Below are 18,931 nucleotides of genomic sequence, written 5' to 3' on the forward strand. Positions count from 1 at the left end.
CTGCTGAGCCATTCAACACAATGAAATATCCAAAACAAATATTTGATCTCTTCAGCCCCAGTGTCCTCTGAATGCACCAAAGACATTTTGTAAATACTGCTGGGGGGAAGTTGAAGGCTATTTTATTTTATCGAACAATAAGAAAGCATCTCTGTGAAAGCAAACACAGGCGGACTCATGGTTTTGCCGTCTGGTCGTCGGCGTGTAAACTCCAGCAGTGGTTTAATGGTGTATTAACAGGTATATAGTGAGTACAAATGTCACCAAAGTAGGTTGCCCAGTGTCTTCTTTTCAAGCCGTCATTATCCTGTTGGCTCATTGATGCAGCCACAGGGCACAGGCTGTCTCTTGTTGCGCCACTTTACGAGTCACTTACTTCACTTGCTCAGGAAAGCCACACTACTACTGTTGCCAACACCTCACAGAAGCTCGACTGAGAGAAAGTTGAACCCTTTTTTGCTTAGTTTAATGCATGTTGAGCTGTAGTGGTCTACAAACCACACTGGCCCCCAGTCGTCGTCAGTCGACACTTCAAAGGTGGATCGTCGTGCATCAGAGTCATCATAAGCACCTCGGACCAAAAGGCATTGACAAGATCCAAGAAAACCATATATGTGTCTTTCTTTTCCTTCTTGACCTACACATGGTGCCGGACGACATGTGTGTGTTCCAGACATTCTTAGAATCCACTTATCCCAGCCTTCTGCAACTACAAAGGTGTTCCTCTGCAAGAATACAGAGAGCCTCTGGGGGAAAAACACTGAAGAATATCTATCATTCCACAATCACAACACTGATTGATGCGACTGGTCAAAGGTCTTGAGGAACTCTTCTCTTTGGGAATCAGGGTCCATCCCACACTTCCCAATGCCTTTGATAGAATCCCTTTTGCCTCTTTCATCAGCCTCCAGAGGTCCTTCATGACGCTCCACGCCTTCTTATGAAGCATACATGGAACGAAGTTGAGCCCAGAATGCATTCAAGTGTTTCTCCTCCCTTGTTAAAAGAATTCCTAACACTTAGTCAGGTATTTGAGGGAAAACTCAGACAACAACAGCGGCGACTGTTGTAAGTTGGTCGTTATCTGATAAAAAAAAAAAAAAAAAACGTAGATGGTTTGAGTCTGGCCAGGCTGTCTGAGCTTGCACTCCCTGGAATCATTCACTAGTTCCGGAGTCCAGGTGAGGCCCTCTGCAAGCAACAAAGTACTCCGAGTTGAACTGAAATCAGCTGATGGTGATCCGTGGCTCAGCTAAGAAAACCTGCACTGCCCGTGTCTCAAAAACAAGTAGGAGCATTTTAAAAGGAATGGAGTGTGACAGATTTTTACATTCCTCTGTAGTTGAGCTCAACACTGATAACACACACACAGCCCTTCACTCCTGTTTCTAGTTTTGGTGCATGACACCCGTGCATTAATTGGAGAGTCAGTATCCACTCACTCGAGGTGTCTGTTGATATGGCGCACTGCACAAACAAAACTGAATTCAATTGCAGGCTCATCACACACAAAAAGACACTCTGGATTTGTTTGAGATTAATTTATCAAGCAGGACTGAGGGAGCATCAATTTGCTGACAGATAAAAGTCCATCAGCTTATCTTTTAAGTAGCGCTAGTCAGTCTAAATCCATGTCAGGCCAATCTGATTCATCATAAGCACCAATGGTAACCATAGCCTTACCTTTGCCCCAGTCCATTCATAGGTTCTGCTCTTATACGACATTCTGTAAGGTTTGTTGTGTTTGTGCAATTGATTTGTGACTCTAAACAAGAAAAGACAAGACAAACTCATTTGGTCACCACCATCAATATCATTTGCTCCCAAGGGATGGAACAGTTCTTTGAAGACAGCAGCAATCATGATTGAATGAATGAGTACTGAAAAACAAACAAACAAAAAAAAAAAACACAACACAGAGTTTGAGTTTGTATTTTTGTTCATTTATTTGATTTTTAAGTGTTTTATTGTTTTTTTTTTCTCCAAAAGAATCCTGAGGTATTCACAATATAATGGCATTTTTTTTTTTTTTTTTTGAAAATGAGACTCAAGAAGGGAAGGGAGAGGGGGGGGGGATAAAATACAGCCATAAACAAAAACAAACAAAAATGACAAAAATAAAAATAAAAGAAACAGGCAAAACTGTCTTGATTGATTTAACTGACCAGGCAATAAATCCATGGCATTTTATAAAAGACCCTGCTGTACTGGATCTGCAGTGACTCCAATCGCTCCTCTCCCCATCCTTCCAAACTACAGGAGCAAAGTGATGTAGCCGAGATTCAGAACTGCATTCACTCGGGGAAAACCAAGCCAACAAAGCTCAATGACAATTCAACGTGGTGTCCCAAGTCGCAGGCTGGGAGATCGGGTTAGCAAACGAGCCAAGTCAGTCCACTGTCTCAGAAGTCAGCGGGTGAAATAAAACCACTCTCGCTTTGTATTCAGTACTTTATGCAAGAAACATTCAAGTTTGACACAATTGCAAGCTTCAGGTTCGGTAAAGAGGTTGACTAGCAACTATTGGTGAAATGGTAGAATGCGACTATAGCTGTATTACCGTCACCGACTGGAGATAGAATTTGGTTTCATCCATCTTGGGCGACATGTTGAGCGTGCGTGTTGTCATTGAGCGGTAGTGAACGTCTTTTAGTGTAAGTTGTCGTCTAATTCATCCCACTACAACCTCCACACCGGACCTGCAACCGTTAATATTTTTGCAATGCGCTATAGTTTGAATACACGAGGCTGCGGCCGCTCACCTAAACAGCCTTTTGGCAAACGGTAAACAAAATGATCAAACGTCAGAGCCAAACGTAATGCACGGGACTGGGCTGCATTGTTTCTATTCTTTAATTCATAGACCCTTTGTTAGTATAACGTATGAATACAATAGTTTTTTCTTTATAACACAATAACAATCGTAATGACAGCTCACTCCTCTTCTTTGAATCCTTTATACCCTCCACAGGAAAGCAACAGACTTACAAAAAAAATAATCATACAAATGACCAATAAATAAATACCAGTGACAAAAATACACTGTAAAATAATTTTCTTGCCCTGTGTCACAGATTTATGATTGATAAAAGAGTTGCTGTGACTTTAAAGAAAACAAGGAAAACACCCAATATTCTCTCAGCACAACAATCTGCAACACAAAACAAAAGGAAAAATAAAATAAAACAAAAAAAAACAAAACAAAAACCCATCACAAGTGCAACGTCGGTCAAAACGGTCTCAGCTCACAACTAAAGTGTCACGCAAACCGGAACGACAAAAATAAAAAATAAAATCCAAAAGCTGTGGGCACGGAAGAGGGAAGAGGGGGAATTAAATAACAGCACACAATTTATGACCCAAACTGGGATAACGAGACATGTACTGATCAGGATATCTGATCCAAAAAATAATATATATAATAGTATAATATAATATTAATTAAAAAAAAAAAAATACTAATGGACTATCAGGTGAAAAGATATCTTTATGCGGCAGTTTAAATGAGGTGGACAAACTACAGCGTAAACGGTGAGACAAGAACTACAAGTTCCACCTGGCCACGAAAAAGAGACCTTTTTAATGGGCGGACAGCAGCGTCCGTCCATCAGCGCCATCTGGGGGTCACCCACTCACGCCTCGGATCAATTTGGTGTCGTCTTTGCCCTGAATAATTAATAATAATAATAATAATAATAATAATAATAATAATGATAATAATAATAATGATAATGATAATAATAACGACAACAATACTAGTAAAATAAAAATAATTATAATAAAACACAGTCATCATAATTATCATGTAAAAAAATCAAATTCAAATCAAATAAAAGCTAATAATAACCACCATCAATAAAGACTTTTGGTACACAAAATAATGGCGCGTTTGCGCTCTGCTTGTACGCACAGCGAACTGAACAGTCGACGGCGGGGTGTGTGTGTGTGTGTGTGTGTGTGTGTGTGTGAGAGTGTGTGTGTGTGTGTGTGTGTGTGTGTGTGTGTGTGGGGTACCGGGAGGAGGAGGAGGAGGAGGAGGAGGGGGGGGTCAGGATGCGGAGAGACATTGTTTCAACAAAACAAACACCGTCCGCTAATAATCAAGACGCAGCTCGTCGTCCTCCTTCCTCCTGCGACTGCTGACCAACCAAACGGGTCCAAAGTGGAAAAAAAAAAAAAAAAAAGTACATTGCAAAGTTTAACGTTTCTTTTTGTTGTTGTTGTTGTTGAAAACGTAGACGACAACACAACATTTTTTTGTTGTCGTTGCAAATCAAACAAACAAACAAAAAATACAGACTGAGTGTGTAAAAAAAAGAAAAGAATCCCCCCCCCCCACCGTTGTCTGGACAAAGAAAACAAAAAACCCCATAAAAGAATGGCAGGTACAACGGTGACGATAACATGCAGTTGATATACTTTACAGCATTGATCTGTTTCTCCCCCTAAAGACTACAAACCCCAGGCTACCCCCCCCACCCCCCACCCTCCCACCCTCCCACCCCCGTACAATCCTTAAATATCTGTCAGCTCATTCAAAACCACGCTCGCTGCTCTTCACTGTCAACTAGCAGAAGGCGACGAGGTCCCCCCCTCCCACCCAGCTGAGAGGAGGTGTGAAAAAGGACACACTGTCTTTACAGTCTTTATAGTTCCGCCCTCACGAGGCGTTCAAATGTGTGTATTTACAGGGACTGTTGGGAAGAGCTGGCACGGCCCCACGCACTGCAGTGACCAGGACGTTTGGTAGAATTACAAATGGGGTTGCGAAACACACACACACACACACACACACACACACACACACACACACACACACACACCAAGTGGATACAACTGGCAGCAGAACACAGCTGCTGTGTAATGTCCGTGTGTGTGTGTGTGTGTGTGTGCGTGCGTGCAATCATAAAAATGTTTTGTTCACACCTGGTCTGGACTGACTGACACACACAGAGGTGCAAAACATGTAGTGTTGCACCTGGATAGAGAAGCATGCAGACAGCACTCTGTGTGTGTGTGTGTGTGTGTGTGTGTGTGTGTGTGTGTCTTCTTCCTAGTTGTTTATTTGTCTGCTGGTTCAAATGCAGAACTGAACTGAGTTTCCAAGACAGTGAACACAGCATCCTGTGATAAAGTTTGTCAGGTAGTTTAATTTGAAGATATTTGGAGATTGCTTTTATTTCCTGCCCGAATAAATTGAGTTATTTTTTTTTAGCCCTTAAAATAATGTTATATCCGATGTCTCATTTATGCCTGAGACCAAAACTGTTTTTCACTTCCAATGCTTTTTAATGCTCTGATTTGAGATCATTTATTTGATGTAAAGATCTCTGTCAAAAATGCTCTGTAAAGTTTGCTCTAGTATGAGAAGATACATCACAAGCTGAAGATGAACTGCTCAGTTCAGGCTGCTCAGCAGCTGCGTGACACCAGCGATACCACACAGACACACACACACACAGCCCAAACCCTCCCCCTAGCTATAGACATATTCCACACACATCACGGCCAAGCGATCAATTATAATAATCAATAATAATAATAATAATAATTACAATAATAACGATATCATTACAGCAACGAGAGAGACGCTGTGTTGTCAGGTGAGCTGCGGACACCTTTGGTGTTAACGGTCACTGCGGTCAGGCTGGCAGGAGACCTGTGGACGGACGCAGGGATGGATGGAGGGATGGAGGAGCGATGGATGAGACGGACAGACAGATGGGCAGACAGCCCCCCCCCCACCCCCCACCCCCAGGTGTAGTAGCCCACACTGCGCAGTTCAGAGTGACGTGTCATAATCACACAGTGACGAGGTGCCGCGTCTTTGTTAGTCATCCATCCATCCGTCCATCCATCCATCCATCCATCCCCGCGATCTCACTCGCTGCCCCGCCTCCCCATCACTCTCACTCGCTGCCCCGCCTCCCCAGCACTCTCACTCCTCTGTATTTGGTTTGGTTGCCATTGCATTATTTCACTTATTTGGCTTATTAAAAAAAAAAGAAAAAAAAAAAGAATAAAATATTTGTCCTTTGGAGAAAGAAAGTGACAGCAGCGTCTAAAGCAATAAGAAGGAAAACAAAACAAAACGTAGCAGCATCTGCGATGTAAATAAATAATGTTGTTTGAACAGAGCAGTAAACATCGTCAACGCAGCTCGCTGCTCGCCAACATCATCCGTTGGTAGATTCGGTGCAACACCGTCAAAGCTTTTCTTAAAAAAACAAAACAAAACTTCTCTCCATCCTTCTCCTCCTTTCATCCCAAACTCACGTCTCCTCGTCTTCATCTTAACTCTATCTGACTTTTCAATAACTCTCCAATTCACTTCCTCAACAGTCTCTTGAACGTCTCACCCCACTCCTTCCTTCCTTCCTTCCTTCCTTCCTCCTCCTCTCCATGTCCTCTTCATCAGTGGTTCTCAACTGGTGGAGTCTCAGGACCCACAGTTTTCCCCCTCATCGTGAAGTCGCGAGCCAAAATTTGTTCCACAAAAATAAAAAAACGTGAGCCCACTTTCCATCAGGTCTAGCAAATCAGTGATTGAGATTATAGAACTGCATTGTGTCTCCTGCAAAATGAATTGCCAACATTTCCTCTCTGAATTTATATATTTTAAAATCCCTTTAAAAAAAGAAAGAAAAAAAAAAAAAAAGGGAAACCTCCCAACGAAGCCGCGACCCAAATAAAATGGCCCTGCGACCCAAAAGTGGGTCTCGACCCACCAGTTGAGAAACGCGGCTCTACAACCTCTAGAATCTCTACAAGGTTTTCTCATCCTTTTCTCCACCACAACATTCCTCTCTCTCTCTCATACTTGACGGCTCCCTGTCCCTCTGTCACCTCTCTGGTCTTCAGTGTTCTGAGTCTGATTTGGTTTGGTGTGTGTGTGTGTGTGTGTGTGTGTGTGTGTGGCAGCGCAACCGTCCAGTATGTCTGCGTGCTGGCGGCCGAGCCTGTTTAGAAATAATAGTGGAATAAAAAATAAAAACCCAAACCATAGCTGGCCTTGTGTTTGTGGGGATTATAATGACACTCGCCTGAGCACGACATTCCAAAGCGCTGTAGTGTATCATGTACGTGCGTGTCAGCGTGGGAGGCGTTTTCATCGGCGCCCTGCTTCCTTTTATTGGGTTAATAATGAAATAAAGGCCCCAGTTTTCCAACGGTGCTCCTGGCGGCTCAGGACTCTGGAAGCCAGCTTCTCTCCACAGGGTTAAATCTCTCTCTCTCTCTCCCTCTCGCTCTCTCTCTCGCTCTCCCTCTCCCTCTCGCTCTCCCTCTCTCTCTCGCTCTCCCTCTCTCTCTCAGCTCGCGGCTAAAACAGGGAAAAGTCGTAATATTAAAATCCCGGTTAAAAGCAATAAGGGAGGGAACATGACGAAACACTTGAGTATTATATGTGTTGTGTTAAAATTTGCATACCGGTGAAATTCCCTCGATAAAGCATCTCAAATGTGCACATTATACATTAATATACTCGTGTTTCAATCTCAATCTCACAGCACAGCCACAGGCTATTTCTATTTAACGTACTATACGTGTGTCCAAGGGTGTATTGTATTATAAGTGTGTTAGAAACTCCACTAATTCCCTTGCATTTTGCATACAGTGAATTCTATCGATCGTTGTTATTTTTGGAATAAAAAAAAAAAAAAAAAAAAAAAGTCTTACATTTTATGTGTACCACCACTGTGAAAAATAAAAAGACCTTAAGTGACGCCACCTCCTCCTCCTCTTAAGTTCCTTTAGTAGCTTTATGTTACATCATCTCAACCCATCTAGTGGCTGCCAGCCTCAGGACCTTCAGGCCCACCTCCAGCTGAGAGACACGCTGCAGTGCTCTGCCTCAGACCGGCCACGTGTGTGTGTGAGTATGCTTTGGTGTGGCCACACGGCGGCGCTCTACGCGACGCTGCGGACGGGCGGAGGCAGACGTGGACGCCAGGACGAAGAGGTAGATGGACGGAGAGGCTGATGAAGACACACACAGCGTCGATGTCCTTCGCACAACGCGGGCCTGACGCTTCACCGCTCGCTCCGGCGTGCATCCTCCGGGAACTACTCCAAACCCCCCCTCCTGCACCTCCACGCTGCCCATTCACTATCAAGTCACTCTACAAACACAAAATGAGTCATAAAAGCCTTATTTTTTTCGTTGCTGTTGCTACAAAGTTGAATTTGTAACGCTAATTTTTTTTTGTTAGACTTTTCAAGATTTTTCCCCCATAACAACTACAGAGCTTATGAACACAATTTTGAATGGTAGAAACACATCCTATAATATCATCAGTGTTAATTAGGGTTATTCCATATGAGTCGATCTATTATCGGTTTGTGTGTTATAGCTGTAGTTTGTGTGTTACAGCTGTAGTGTGAATAAAACTACTGCCGGATCTTTTCTCTGTACTAAATAAAAATATGCTGTGACGACGTACATGCACAACACGCACACGCACACGCACACGCACACACACACACACACACAGCAACACGTGCATGTGCGTGCACACAGCCTGAGCGGTTGCAGGTTGCTTGGTTCCAGTGTGTAGTGACTACTATGCCTGGGTACACACATACACATACGTGGTTTAAGAGAGAAGGTTAAGGACACACACACACACACACACACACACACACACACACACACACACACACACACACTTTGGTTAACAGTTAGACGCATGACAACAGGTGTGATGAGACGCGATGGTGAGTGAAGGAGTGACGCCGACGACAGTGTGCACCTTTTTCACTTCCCTCCTCCCTGTGTCTGCCTGCCCCCCCGACCCGTTCAACACAATCAGGAAACGGAAGCACCCGCGCCATCCATCCCTGCATCCATCCCTCCCATCATCCCTCCATCCCTCTGTGCATCCAGTCTCCGCCCGCTGCGAGGCTTAGCTGCTAACGCCGGGCTAGTCTAGCGGCTTGGTAAAGCTAAAAGAGCTAGGCTCGACTAGCGTGTGGCTAAGCTGCGCTAGGCTAGTCTATGCTAGGCTACCTGCTAAAGAGCGAGTGGAGCTGGTGCTGGTGGCTGTAACACTGGCTGCTGCGGGGCGACTCGGTGCGGTCCATCACCGTCTGGAACCAGCCGGCCACGTCCACCTCCAGCACCTCGTAGCGGCGGATGAAGCTGTGCTCCTGGAAGAGACGGCAGCGGTGGGGGGCAGGTTAGTGGCGTTAGTGTGGGACAAGCTCTCCCCCCCCCCGCCCCCCCCGAGGCGGGGGAGGTGGTATGACTCGCGCAGTCTGGGGTCTTACCAGCAGCCGGTGGTATTTTGGCCTTTTTCTGTGATCCTTTGTGAGGCTGTGGAGAGCACACGCAGAGAGACGCCACCATGAGGACATTTCAAAAGGAATCTGTCCCATCAAGCACTATCTATCACCACTGACAGTATAACTATATAGACCACCAGTCATAAGTTTGGACTATGAATTGAATGTCTTTTCTTTTATTCTCATGACTATTCACTTTCTCACTGAAGGCATCAAAACTACGTATGAGCACACATTGAATTATGTAGGAAACAATTCAAGTGTAAAATACCTCAAACACATTTTATTTTGAAATTCTTCAAAATAGCCACCTTTCATAAAAAGCATATTTAGAGTTATTGAATGTGTTTTTCTTTGCTGCATAACGATGTATATCTTGCTCATACATTTGATGTCCTCAGTATCTATCTGCAGTGTAGAAAGTTGTGAAGATAAAGAATAAAAACTGCAATTGCAAAGGTGTGTCCAAACTTTTGTGCGTCGATGTAGCTATTATGTTGTTATTATCAATATAAGTATTGTCATTGAGAGTATTGTCATTATCATTGCTCACTATTATTTTTGAAAATGTCCCAATCTATCAATATTAATATCAATAAGCCGTACCGAAAATGGCCATGATTATCAACATGTTGGTATTCTTAGGACGACGACACCTCCAACTGCCGTCGCTGAGTGGAATAAAAAGCGAACTCACCAGTCTTTGACGAAGGACTGGAAGTCGAGGGAAAAGCCCATGCTGAGAGGCAGCAGAGGCGGATCTTCCTGGAGAACTTTGGTAAGAACCTCAAAGTCTGTTTTGCAGTTCTTGTAGGGAAACTGCCCTGTAGCCAGCTCCACCTAGAGGGAATGGAGATATCCAGCGTCAAACACAACTGGCGTCACAAGCAAGTGGAATGAAAAAACAAAACGAAACAAAAAAAAAGTTATTCTTTAGTTTTACTAAATTCTAACTGGGGCAAAAACAAGAGTGTCACATTTTATTTAAAGGTCCAGTGTGAAAAAATTTGTCCTGATTTATGATTTTTATATTGGCAAAAGTATATATTACTGATTATACTGCCGGTATACATACGTCTGTATCCATAGATCAGTTCTTATTTCTATGTGACAATATATATATATATATACATATATCTTCCCAGTTAACTGCCATCTTGCACTGCCATATATCTAAGGAAGCCTGGTGTGGACAATCCAGCTGCCTGAGCACACATTTCCTATTTAGGGTGAGTGCTCGCGTCCTCAAGTAAACCAACGAAGAAGAGGGTGGACGAGGTATCCAGGGGACTACAGATGGAAACGAGGCTTTGGCTATAATATGACATATTTACATGTGATGTGCTTCAACACTGTAGGCGCTGTGCCTTTTAACTAAATAAATAAATAATTAAATAAATATTGTGCGCAGGTCACCGTAGTTCACTGGGAAGCCTGGGAGAGGAAGGATGAGCAACTGAGCGCTGCAATCTAAAATTTGACCACTAGGTGGCAGACTTTTACACACTGTACCCTAAAATAGGCGTTACAAATATAACAAGAAAAAAGGGCGGAGCTGTACCAAAGAGATGCCGAGGCTCCACACATCTGCCCGGATGTCGTAGTCAGGCTTGGTGGGATCAGGAGGATCTATTCTTTCAGGCTGCGGGAGGACAGACGCAGAAAAATGCCACAGTGGTGAGTTTCTCTTTCTCACTTTTCTTCTCATCTTCTCCATCTCCAGTGGGAAGGGTGCGAATGTTCACTCACTGCCATGTAGGCGGCGCAGCCGGCGCTGCGAGTTTTGGCCTTGGAGTCGACGAGGCGTCCGCTGATGCCAAAGTCGCACAGTTTGATCTGACCTTTCGCGTCCAGCAGGATGTTGGAGGGTTTGACGTCTCGGTGGATGACGCCGTGCTTTTCTTTCAGATACAGCAGCGCCTTGACGATCTGGGAGAGGAGGAAGCCCTCAGTGACCTTTTTTTTTTTTTTACCCCCCTGCCCCCTCCCAGTCACAAAGCAACGCTTGATGCGGTTGTCTTCTTTAACTTACTGCGACGGTCATCTTTCCGAGAATCCGCTCCGGGATGGGACCCTGGATTCTTTTCTTCAGCTTCTCAGCGCACGTTCCCATCAGCTCCATGGCGATGAAGACATCCGTCTGCGTGAAACATGTTTTGGAGGATTTTTGAGACGAAACAGCGACATGAAGTGGCTACATTTCAGATTGCAGCGTTTGAATCCAGCCACTTGGGGGAGCTCTGACCATCTTTGACGTGAGACTGCACTTGCAGCGAGACGTCAAACCGTCATCGAGACAAACTCGTTGCAAGAACCCGACTGCGGACATTTAAATAGAAAGGTTCTGGTGTGATTATGGGATACTGACGTTGGTGACTATGGCGCCGTAGCACTGAATGATGTACGGGCAGTCGTGACTCTTCAGCACAACGTCCAGGTCCATGAGGATCCGCTTGTTCTCGTCCTTGTTTCCTGTGCGGCGCATTTGCTGGTGACACGAAACACAAAGAGAGAAAGAAAGAGCAAGAGTTTAAGACTACAGCTGGCATTTAATACCATGCCAACTGGCTGCATGTGTGTGTGTGTTCACAAACAGGTCATTAGGAATCACAGACCAAACATTCCTCCCTTCAGCTGACTAATTCCCTGCTTGTTAACGGCACAACGAGTTGCAATTAAGTCATCTCTTAATTAGCAGGGCTTTTGCGAGGGCTCATTACTGCCAACGTGATGCTGAAGCAGACACAACCGAAGCGCAGTAGAAAATCAGACGGCCAAGCTGGGCTCAGCCTCAGCGTCGCCAACAGCCCAGGAAGAGAAGCAGCTATTGGCCGTGCTAATTGTCGCTCGAAGTCACTAAATTGTGTTCATTTACGATTTTTCTGAATTTGATTTCTTGGGATGAAAGGATCGATTGCTCTAAAATAAGAGTATTCTTCCTTCTAGGCGTGAAATTTTTGTCATCATAAGGCTAAAAAGTGTCATTTCATAATATTTCTGGCTGGTGGTGTGCCATGGGATTTCTTTCAATGTAAAAAATGTGCCGTGGCTCACAAAAGGTTGGAAAACAGATAGAAACCAGAGACGTGATATAACAAACCTGGCCTGGTTGAGCCTTTCCACACTTTGATCAAAATCAAACATTGCATGCATTGTCAGTTGTTGCTTGACACACCACCACCACGTTGCCTGTTTGTTTTTTTTCCCCAGAAAATATTTCAGACCAAGTGATGAGACACACGCGGAACTGCATACAACTGTGCCATGCTACCAGTGAGTCACTCAATCAATCAATCAAAGTAGAGCAGGTGGGACTTGGAGCAGGCATGGGCACCAGCAGGGCCTCACCTTGACAGCGATGACGTGGCCGGTCTTCTTGAAGCGCACCTTGAAGACTTGTCCACAGGTCCCACTGCCGATCTCCCCCTCATTGATCAGGTCCGTCACCTCAGCTGGATGTCGCTGCGAGCAGAGGAACCAAATCCTCAGGTCAAAGATGCATCACACGCAGGCTTGCAAAAAGTGAACAACTGCCGCGCATCTCCTCAAGTGCATGATGCACTCAATCCCCCTTCTAATCTTAACAGGGGAATGACTGGCAATGAATTTGATGAATTTGATACTGAGCCTAAGAGAGTAAAGCAAAAACGGGTTATACGCCTGGTAGGACCTCCGCCACTGCAGCATTCACACCAGTCGGCAGCGACTATGCTGAAAGAGGCTTTGTGTTTTATTCCCCATCTTTCCCCGGGACTTCAGGATGCTCGGGGAGGCCGGTGGAGTTTGGCTCAACTAGAAGGAAGCCGACTGGTGAACACAATCCAATGCATTCCAAAAGCTGTGTGAGACGCTTGCGAACGGAGCCCGACAAGATGGATGAGCAACAGCTGCTGTGTGAGGTATATCATGTATTCCATTATTACCTTATCTACTTTGTAGAACACGAAATAGAAAAGTATTTCCTCCCAGGTAACGAGAAAGAAAATGTGGTTAAGATAATCATTTAAAAAAAAATCTTTACTTCAACTATGATTCTTATCCAACGACTACCACTAATGCAAAGATCAGTTTTAGACCCAATTCAAGTAACCTCGAACAAAGGTATTGTTTTCCCGCCAGCCCCATGCCCATATGTCCCAGTCAGCCTCCCTTACCTGGCCGTCAATCTTCAGGTAACCCGTCTGTTTCATGATCTCTTGCAATTTCTGGTCGATCTCTGCACTGCAAGGACAGAATAAACAAATTGCCACACGTGATTGAGAGCAAAGCACACGGTGAATCGCATAGAAACATAATCAACATGGTTCTGTCTCTGGCAAAATCGCCCATTCTGTGGAACATCTCCAGCTCGTCTTCGCCGGGAGTGCCAGTGCCAGTGCCAGTAGGCGCCGGCTGGCAGGATGTGCATGCGCGATGCTCCACGTGCGCAGTGCACGTTGACATTTACAAGACCAGTATTTTTCAACCACTGGTCTGGCCTTTAGATAATGTCAGGGGTGCAGTGAAAAAATATCCAATTTCACTTAATTGGTCTAAAAATAATAATAGCATTCCACAGTGAAGTGACTGTGCTTTAAAAGCAATGGGAGCCCATTTTCCTCCATCAATTCCTCCCAGGGTTTCAGCTTTGTCTGCATCTAAACAGGCCCACGTTTCACACTGACTAAGTGTGAATAAACAAAGAGACTATAACAGCATTGTCATCATTAGGCTAAAAAGTGTCATTTTATAATATTTTTGGTTGGTGGTGTGCCATGGGATTTTTTTCAATTAAAAAAAATTAGATAGAAACATGAACTCTCAATGAAAAAAAAAAAAATATTAAAGGAGGTGCAAGGCCCAGCCAGGCAATGGACAGTAGGACCATTAAATTTTATTAATTTTTTGTATCAAGAAAAGGTTGGAAAGACAAAAAGACGGCTCTTTGCAAAGTCGACGAGCGTGCCGACACCGAGTTGGGATGAGCGCAGGGTGGGAGGAGACCACGTACTTCTCCAGGCTCTTCTGCAGGCCGTATGGAGGCGTGGGCAGGGTGAGCATGTGTCGCGGGCGGCTGGGGTAAGGGTGGTGCTGAGGCGAGCTCTCCGACGACGACGAGCGGCTGCCTCCGTCGTTGGCCAGCGGCAGCTGCAGCGCTGGAGAGGAGGGGAGAGGACACGACGAGTTAGAGGCTGACAGCAGACAGCAGAGCGCTCGCCGCAAACATTGGAATCTGCATCAAAACTCTGATGAGGGAACAGTGGCAGTTTTGCCTGACTGGCACTTTTCTTTGCAGACTCTCTAACTTTTTAAATTCAATTTTGCTTTTAAGCCCCGCTAACGTCTCTGCGTTTGTCAAATGATGTTTGCTCTGACGAGACGTGATTTGTTTGCATTTGGTCACACGCTGCAGACGCAGCTTCTCTCTCATGTGAACACGGCCATGGGAACAGTGTGGTGAGGGTGGGGTGGGGCTGGCTAGATATAGCAGGTTGATGGTTTCCCTCCGTGCGACTATTAGCGTGACTGCGACTGTGTCAGTTGATGAAACTGTGACAGAATTCAGCTCTGTACAAATATCTTTTTTGGGGCAGGGGAACAGAGTATTCTTGACATGGGCAACGGCAGTAAGTTGCAAGTGAACCAGGAGGTTATAATGACAATATGTTGACTTTGAGAGGCAGTCTTGGAAATGTTTTATGTTTTGATTTTACAGAAGAATGCCATGGAGACAGAGTTACAGCCTCAAAACCTTTAACCGTCCATTAAAACCAGTTTTTGCGGAATCGTATGGGTTTTTATGTCCGAAACAATATTTGATTTTTGATTTAAGTGAAACATTACCTACAGTATAGGCATAAATATGGCCAATTCATACCAACAGATGCTTAGGTAGAAAGCCACACCTATAATAACCCCTCATACAGAGACTTGGACACCTCAATTTTCTTTCTACTTATTTTGCATGAACCGCTATTCATTTTTTAAAATCATTTCTCAATGGAGAGCAGAACACAGCCAGAAGTTCTGGGAGACGGGAGCTCTTCTGAAAGAGCCGACTGGCGTTTTCGATCCGGGAAGCACCTGCAAATGGACTAGCCTGTAAGGGGAGAACCAGTGAGTGGAGTGGAGGGAGAGGAGGGGTTAGTGTGGAGAGGAAGAACAACTCAAGACAGTCTTTGGCACAGATCACATCTTCATAGCTCGAGTGGCTCCAGACGGACTGGTGAGAGGATAGACGGCCAGCGGGAGAGGAAGAGGCACAGAGGAAAAACTTGCAGGCACTGCGTTGTCGCACCGCCTCCTGCTCACTAAGTACTGCTGGGTACTGGGGCGATGCAAGAAGATAAATGACAGGCAAACGGCATTGAGTGAGGGAGAGACGGAAGGGAGACTTTCGGCCAAAAACTGCAGAGCGCGGACGAAGCTGGAAAACAGACAGTGAGTCAGTCGGTCAGTCGGACAGACAAACAGACAGACTCGGACAGAGAGTGCGAGTCTTCAGCCTCCGTGACAAGGAGGGGAGGAAGAGATAGAGAGGCCACAGTGTTCACAGCACTCCTACAGGCAGACCAGTGGGGATGCTGGATTAGAGACCGTCCGAACAAGACGCAACCCATCAAACACGGTTTCGTGCAGTGAAGCCAACATGCATCGTGATTCTCTGCCTCCAGCGAACCAAAGGTAATTGTCTGACATGTGTCCACACACACACAACAGCACTGCCCTGCCACTGGCGCCCGTATGCACGCACACACACACACACACGGAGAGGGAAGCAGGGATGGAAAAAAGTGAAGGAGGATGTAGTGTAACAGGAAATGTAAAGACTAAAGTTACTGGGGTTACAGTATCGTAACAGGTCAAGAAAAGCTGAAACATTGCTCTCCATATCATTTTAAACTGAACAAGCACTGAGATGGATATGACAGTGTGTTTTGTGGGTGTGTGTATGTGTTAGGGAAACATTTTCATACGACGGAAACGTAAAGTTCCAGAGTGTCATAGACTCTAAACTACCCTCGTCGATATTTCATATTATGCTTTAGGTTAAAAAATAGTAGGTAGGAGAACTGTCAACTAGTTAGTAACGAGTAACAGATATTTTGCTTCATATTGCCATTCTTAAGCCTGCATCTACACCTGTTGTATTAAGAAGCAAAAATGACAAATGTGCATTTGAACACAGCTGTGGTACAGACAGGCAAAACAAAGGGGATAATCTTTGAGAAGATAGGGAAAAGTCTAATTTTATTTAATTTCTTTTTTTTTTTTAAAGAATAAACTTTTGGAATGAGTGCCAGTATGGGGTGAGAGGTGTGGCAGAGGGTAGAGGGGTGTCGGAGGAGGGGAGTGTCAGTGGCAGACAGAGCGATGGAGTGAATGGTACCTGCACGCTGGGAAGGGGCTGGAGCAGGACTGAGCTGGATCACGATGACTAAACAGAAGAAAGAAAATACACACACACGCACACACAAACACATACACACATACGCACGTACGTTACTGTGCAGTTTGGTTCTGCGAGGACAATCACCTATGTACAGACGCACACACGGACACATCGTACGGCAAACAGCGAAAATCCAAACAACATGTACAATTCTTTTGTGCAGACTACATAGGAACAGTATTATTCAATTTCCTTAAAAAAATTATTATTATAAAAATTTAAAAAAAAAGACCCCCCCAAATAATGTCTTAATTCTTTTTTAGAACATCTCAAAACTGCCTGTAACATTGAACTTGAGTTCCAGCAGAAATGGTGCAAAGAATGTTTCACGCACAGCAAAAAGTGGAAATGTCTTCATTAATATTTTTTGACTGCAGAGTAGAACTTTTTGTTTTCTGTGTAGTAGCTTAAGGTTAACCACATGTACTGTGATGACACAGGATACAGTGTCAGGTTTGAAACAAGTTGCATTAAATAAACTAAAACATTCTATTCACCCCTATCTCCCCTATTATCCAAAACTTAAAATATCAGATTTCTTTGCAAAAAGAACAGCCCTTAGAGTAAATGGTGAATTCATTTTATGTCTGATTCGTCAATTTATTTGGTTGTTGAAATAAAAGGTTAGGGAACCACTAGACTACTATTACGTGTATGTGTATGGACCATGGGTTGGAACAGAGGGAAGGTTTTCAGATTTTTCACACAGCCAACACCTCCTAACATTGATTTATCCTCGTACTGGTCTCTCAGGAATTTGATGATAGGAAATAGAGTACAACCCACTTCTCACTGAAACAAAAACACCGTTAGACTTAACACCACGATAAACAGTTGTTCGTTAGTAGTTTTCCCAGACAGCTTTCACGTCAGTTTTAGATGTCACTGTGCTTCAGGGTCCTCTAGGGTACACAGAGCACTTTGCAAGGGCCAACGTTCATGTTCCAACCTTTTATTCCCCCTATTCTCTGATTATAGTCTACTAACAATATGATTAAGTTAAGAAACCCAAGCTACATAAATTTGTTAGAGCTGCCTTTTTTTTCTTTCTTTTTTCCCCCTCCATACAAATGGCACCGGAACCGACCGTCGATCAAGTTAACGTGTGTGAAACGCTAGCTTTTTCAGATAGCTGGCGCAAAATAGCGTCTGTTTCGTTGAGGGTCAAAACTGGCAAAGGCGCTGGCTTTAACCACAAGTCACAAACGAATATGATGCTTAGTAGTTTCGTAAAACACCACATATGGCATATACCCATCGCGTCCCCGTCATGATTTCAATAAAAGGTACGAAACTATGTGAGATTTTCAGAGTGACGATGGGGCCCTGCCGACGACTATCACTCAGATCGCTAGTCACTTAGCTTAGCATGTTTGACAGGACCGAATTAGAACAGATTTTTGGAGCGGGACTACCAGTTAGCCGTCTCGTGACAGCGCTTTATTATTTCAATTTCTTCGGCTGTACCCCCCGCAGAAACAGCAACACGGGCAAACTCAGTCGTTTCACAGTAAAACCAAACAGTCAAACTGAGTCGGTGTTTGTTTATGTAGCTAGCCTGATAGCATCTGGAGCTAGGCTCAGCAGAACACCCCCACCCCCCGCCTCACCCTCTCTGCCAGCTTCTTCCCTCCTCCCTCCCGACTCGGCTTTAACTCGGCTATCCTGGCCGTTACCGACAACCCCGTTCTCCCCGGTGGACACTCACTCGGCCGCGGACGTGACCGCTGCGGACTCATGTCGATGTTGAGGTCGATCCTTCGGCGGGCTTCTTCATTTTCCTGTTTTAGTTTCTCCTCAATCCGCGACAGCCTCTGTTCCAGCGACGACATCTTGAAAAATTGAGCACCATGTAGTTCCCAGCAGAGCTCTCGACTCCCCTCTCTGGTAGGTAGGTAGGCAGCTCCAGCACAGCAGCAGCAGCAGCACACCGACCGACTGGCTCACTACACATGAGCACACTTCACCTGTGACTTAGTCCAGCCCCTTGCTGTAAACGGTCTAGGTATTCGTCTCCAGTCTATTTGGGTGGTCATGGAATTTAGTTTAGAGGGATATTTTCAGATTTTAACACCATGACATGTGCGCAATTATTGTCAGGTCTTAAACCAGAGATAATCGAACAGTCAATACATTATTATTATTTTCTTTTTTAGGTTGGTCACATTGTGTTATGTCATATGTATAATTGGAAATACTTCACTGCACTTGAGTAAG

The 18,931-nt window shown here is 44.7% G+C and overlaps 1 protein-coding gene across 3 annotated transcripts; it reads right to left on the reverse strand.

The window, feature by feature from the left end:
• Positions 1-1,921: 1,921 nt before the first annotated feature.
• Positions 1,922-18,647, reverse strand: map2k7 (mitogen-activated protein kinase kinase 7). 3 transcript variants are annotated; one of them, XM_076014218.1, is made up of 12 exons: positions 18,423-18,647; positions 16,652-16,699; positions 14,273-14,417; positions 13,437-13,503; positions 12,631-12,744; positions 11,651-11,770; positions 11,315-11,422; positions 11,032-11,211; positions 10,844-10,924; positions 9,980-10,122; positions 9,268-9,313; positions 1,922-9,147 (listed from the first exon to the last, which is right to left on the reverse strand). In XM_076014218.1, exons 1-12 carry the CDS (start codon positions 18,544-18,546, stop codon positions 9,004-9,006), a joined length of 1,320 nt encoding a protein of 439 aa, XP_075870333.1. In that variant the 5' UTR covers positions 18,547-18,647; the 3' UTR covers positions 1,922-9,003. The 3 variants fall into 3 exon arrangements, with proteins under 3 accessions (XP_075870333.1, XP_075870349.1, XP_075870342.1); XM_076014234.1 differs by lacking the exon at positions 18,423-18,647 and adding an exon at positions 17,457-18,287; XM_076014227.1 differs by lacking the exon at positions 16,652-16,699.
• Positions 18,648-18,931: the final 284 nt, after the last annotated feature.

This window comes from Nelusetta ayraudi, unplaced genomic scaffold (assembly GCF_046127955.1).
Source record: "Nelusetta ayraudi isolate G7.1 ecotype Tasmania unplaced genomic scaffold, CSIRO-AGI_Nayr_v1 ptg000006l, whole genome shotgun sequence".
NCBI classification, from domain to species: domain Eukaryota; kingdom Metazoa; phylum Chordata; class Actinopteri; order Tetraodontiformes; family Monacanthidae; genus Nelusetta; species Nelusetta ayraudi.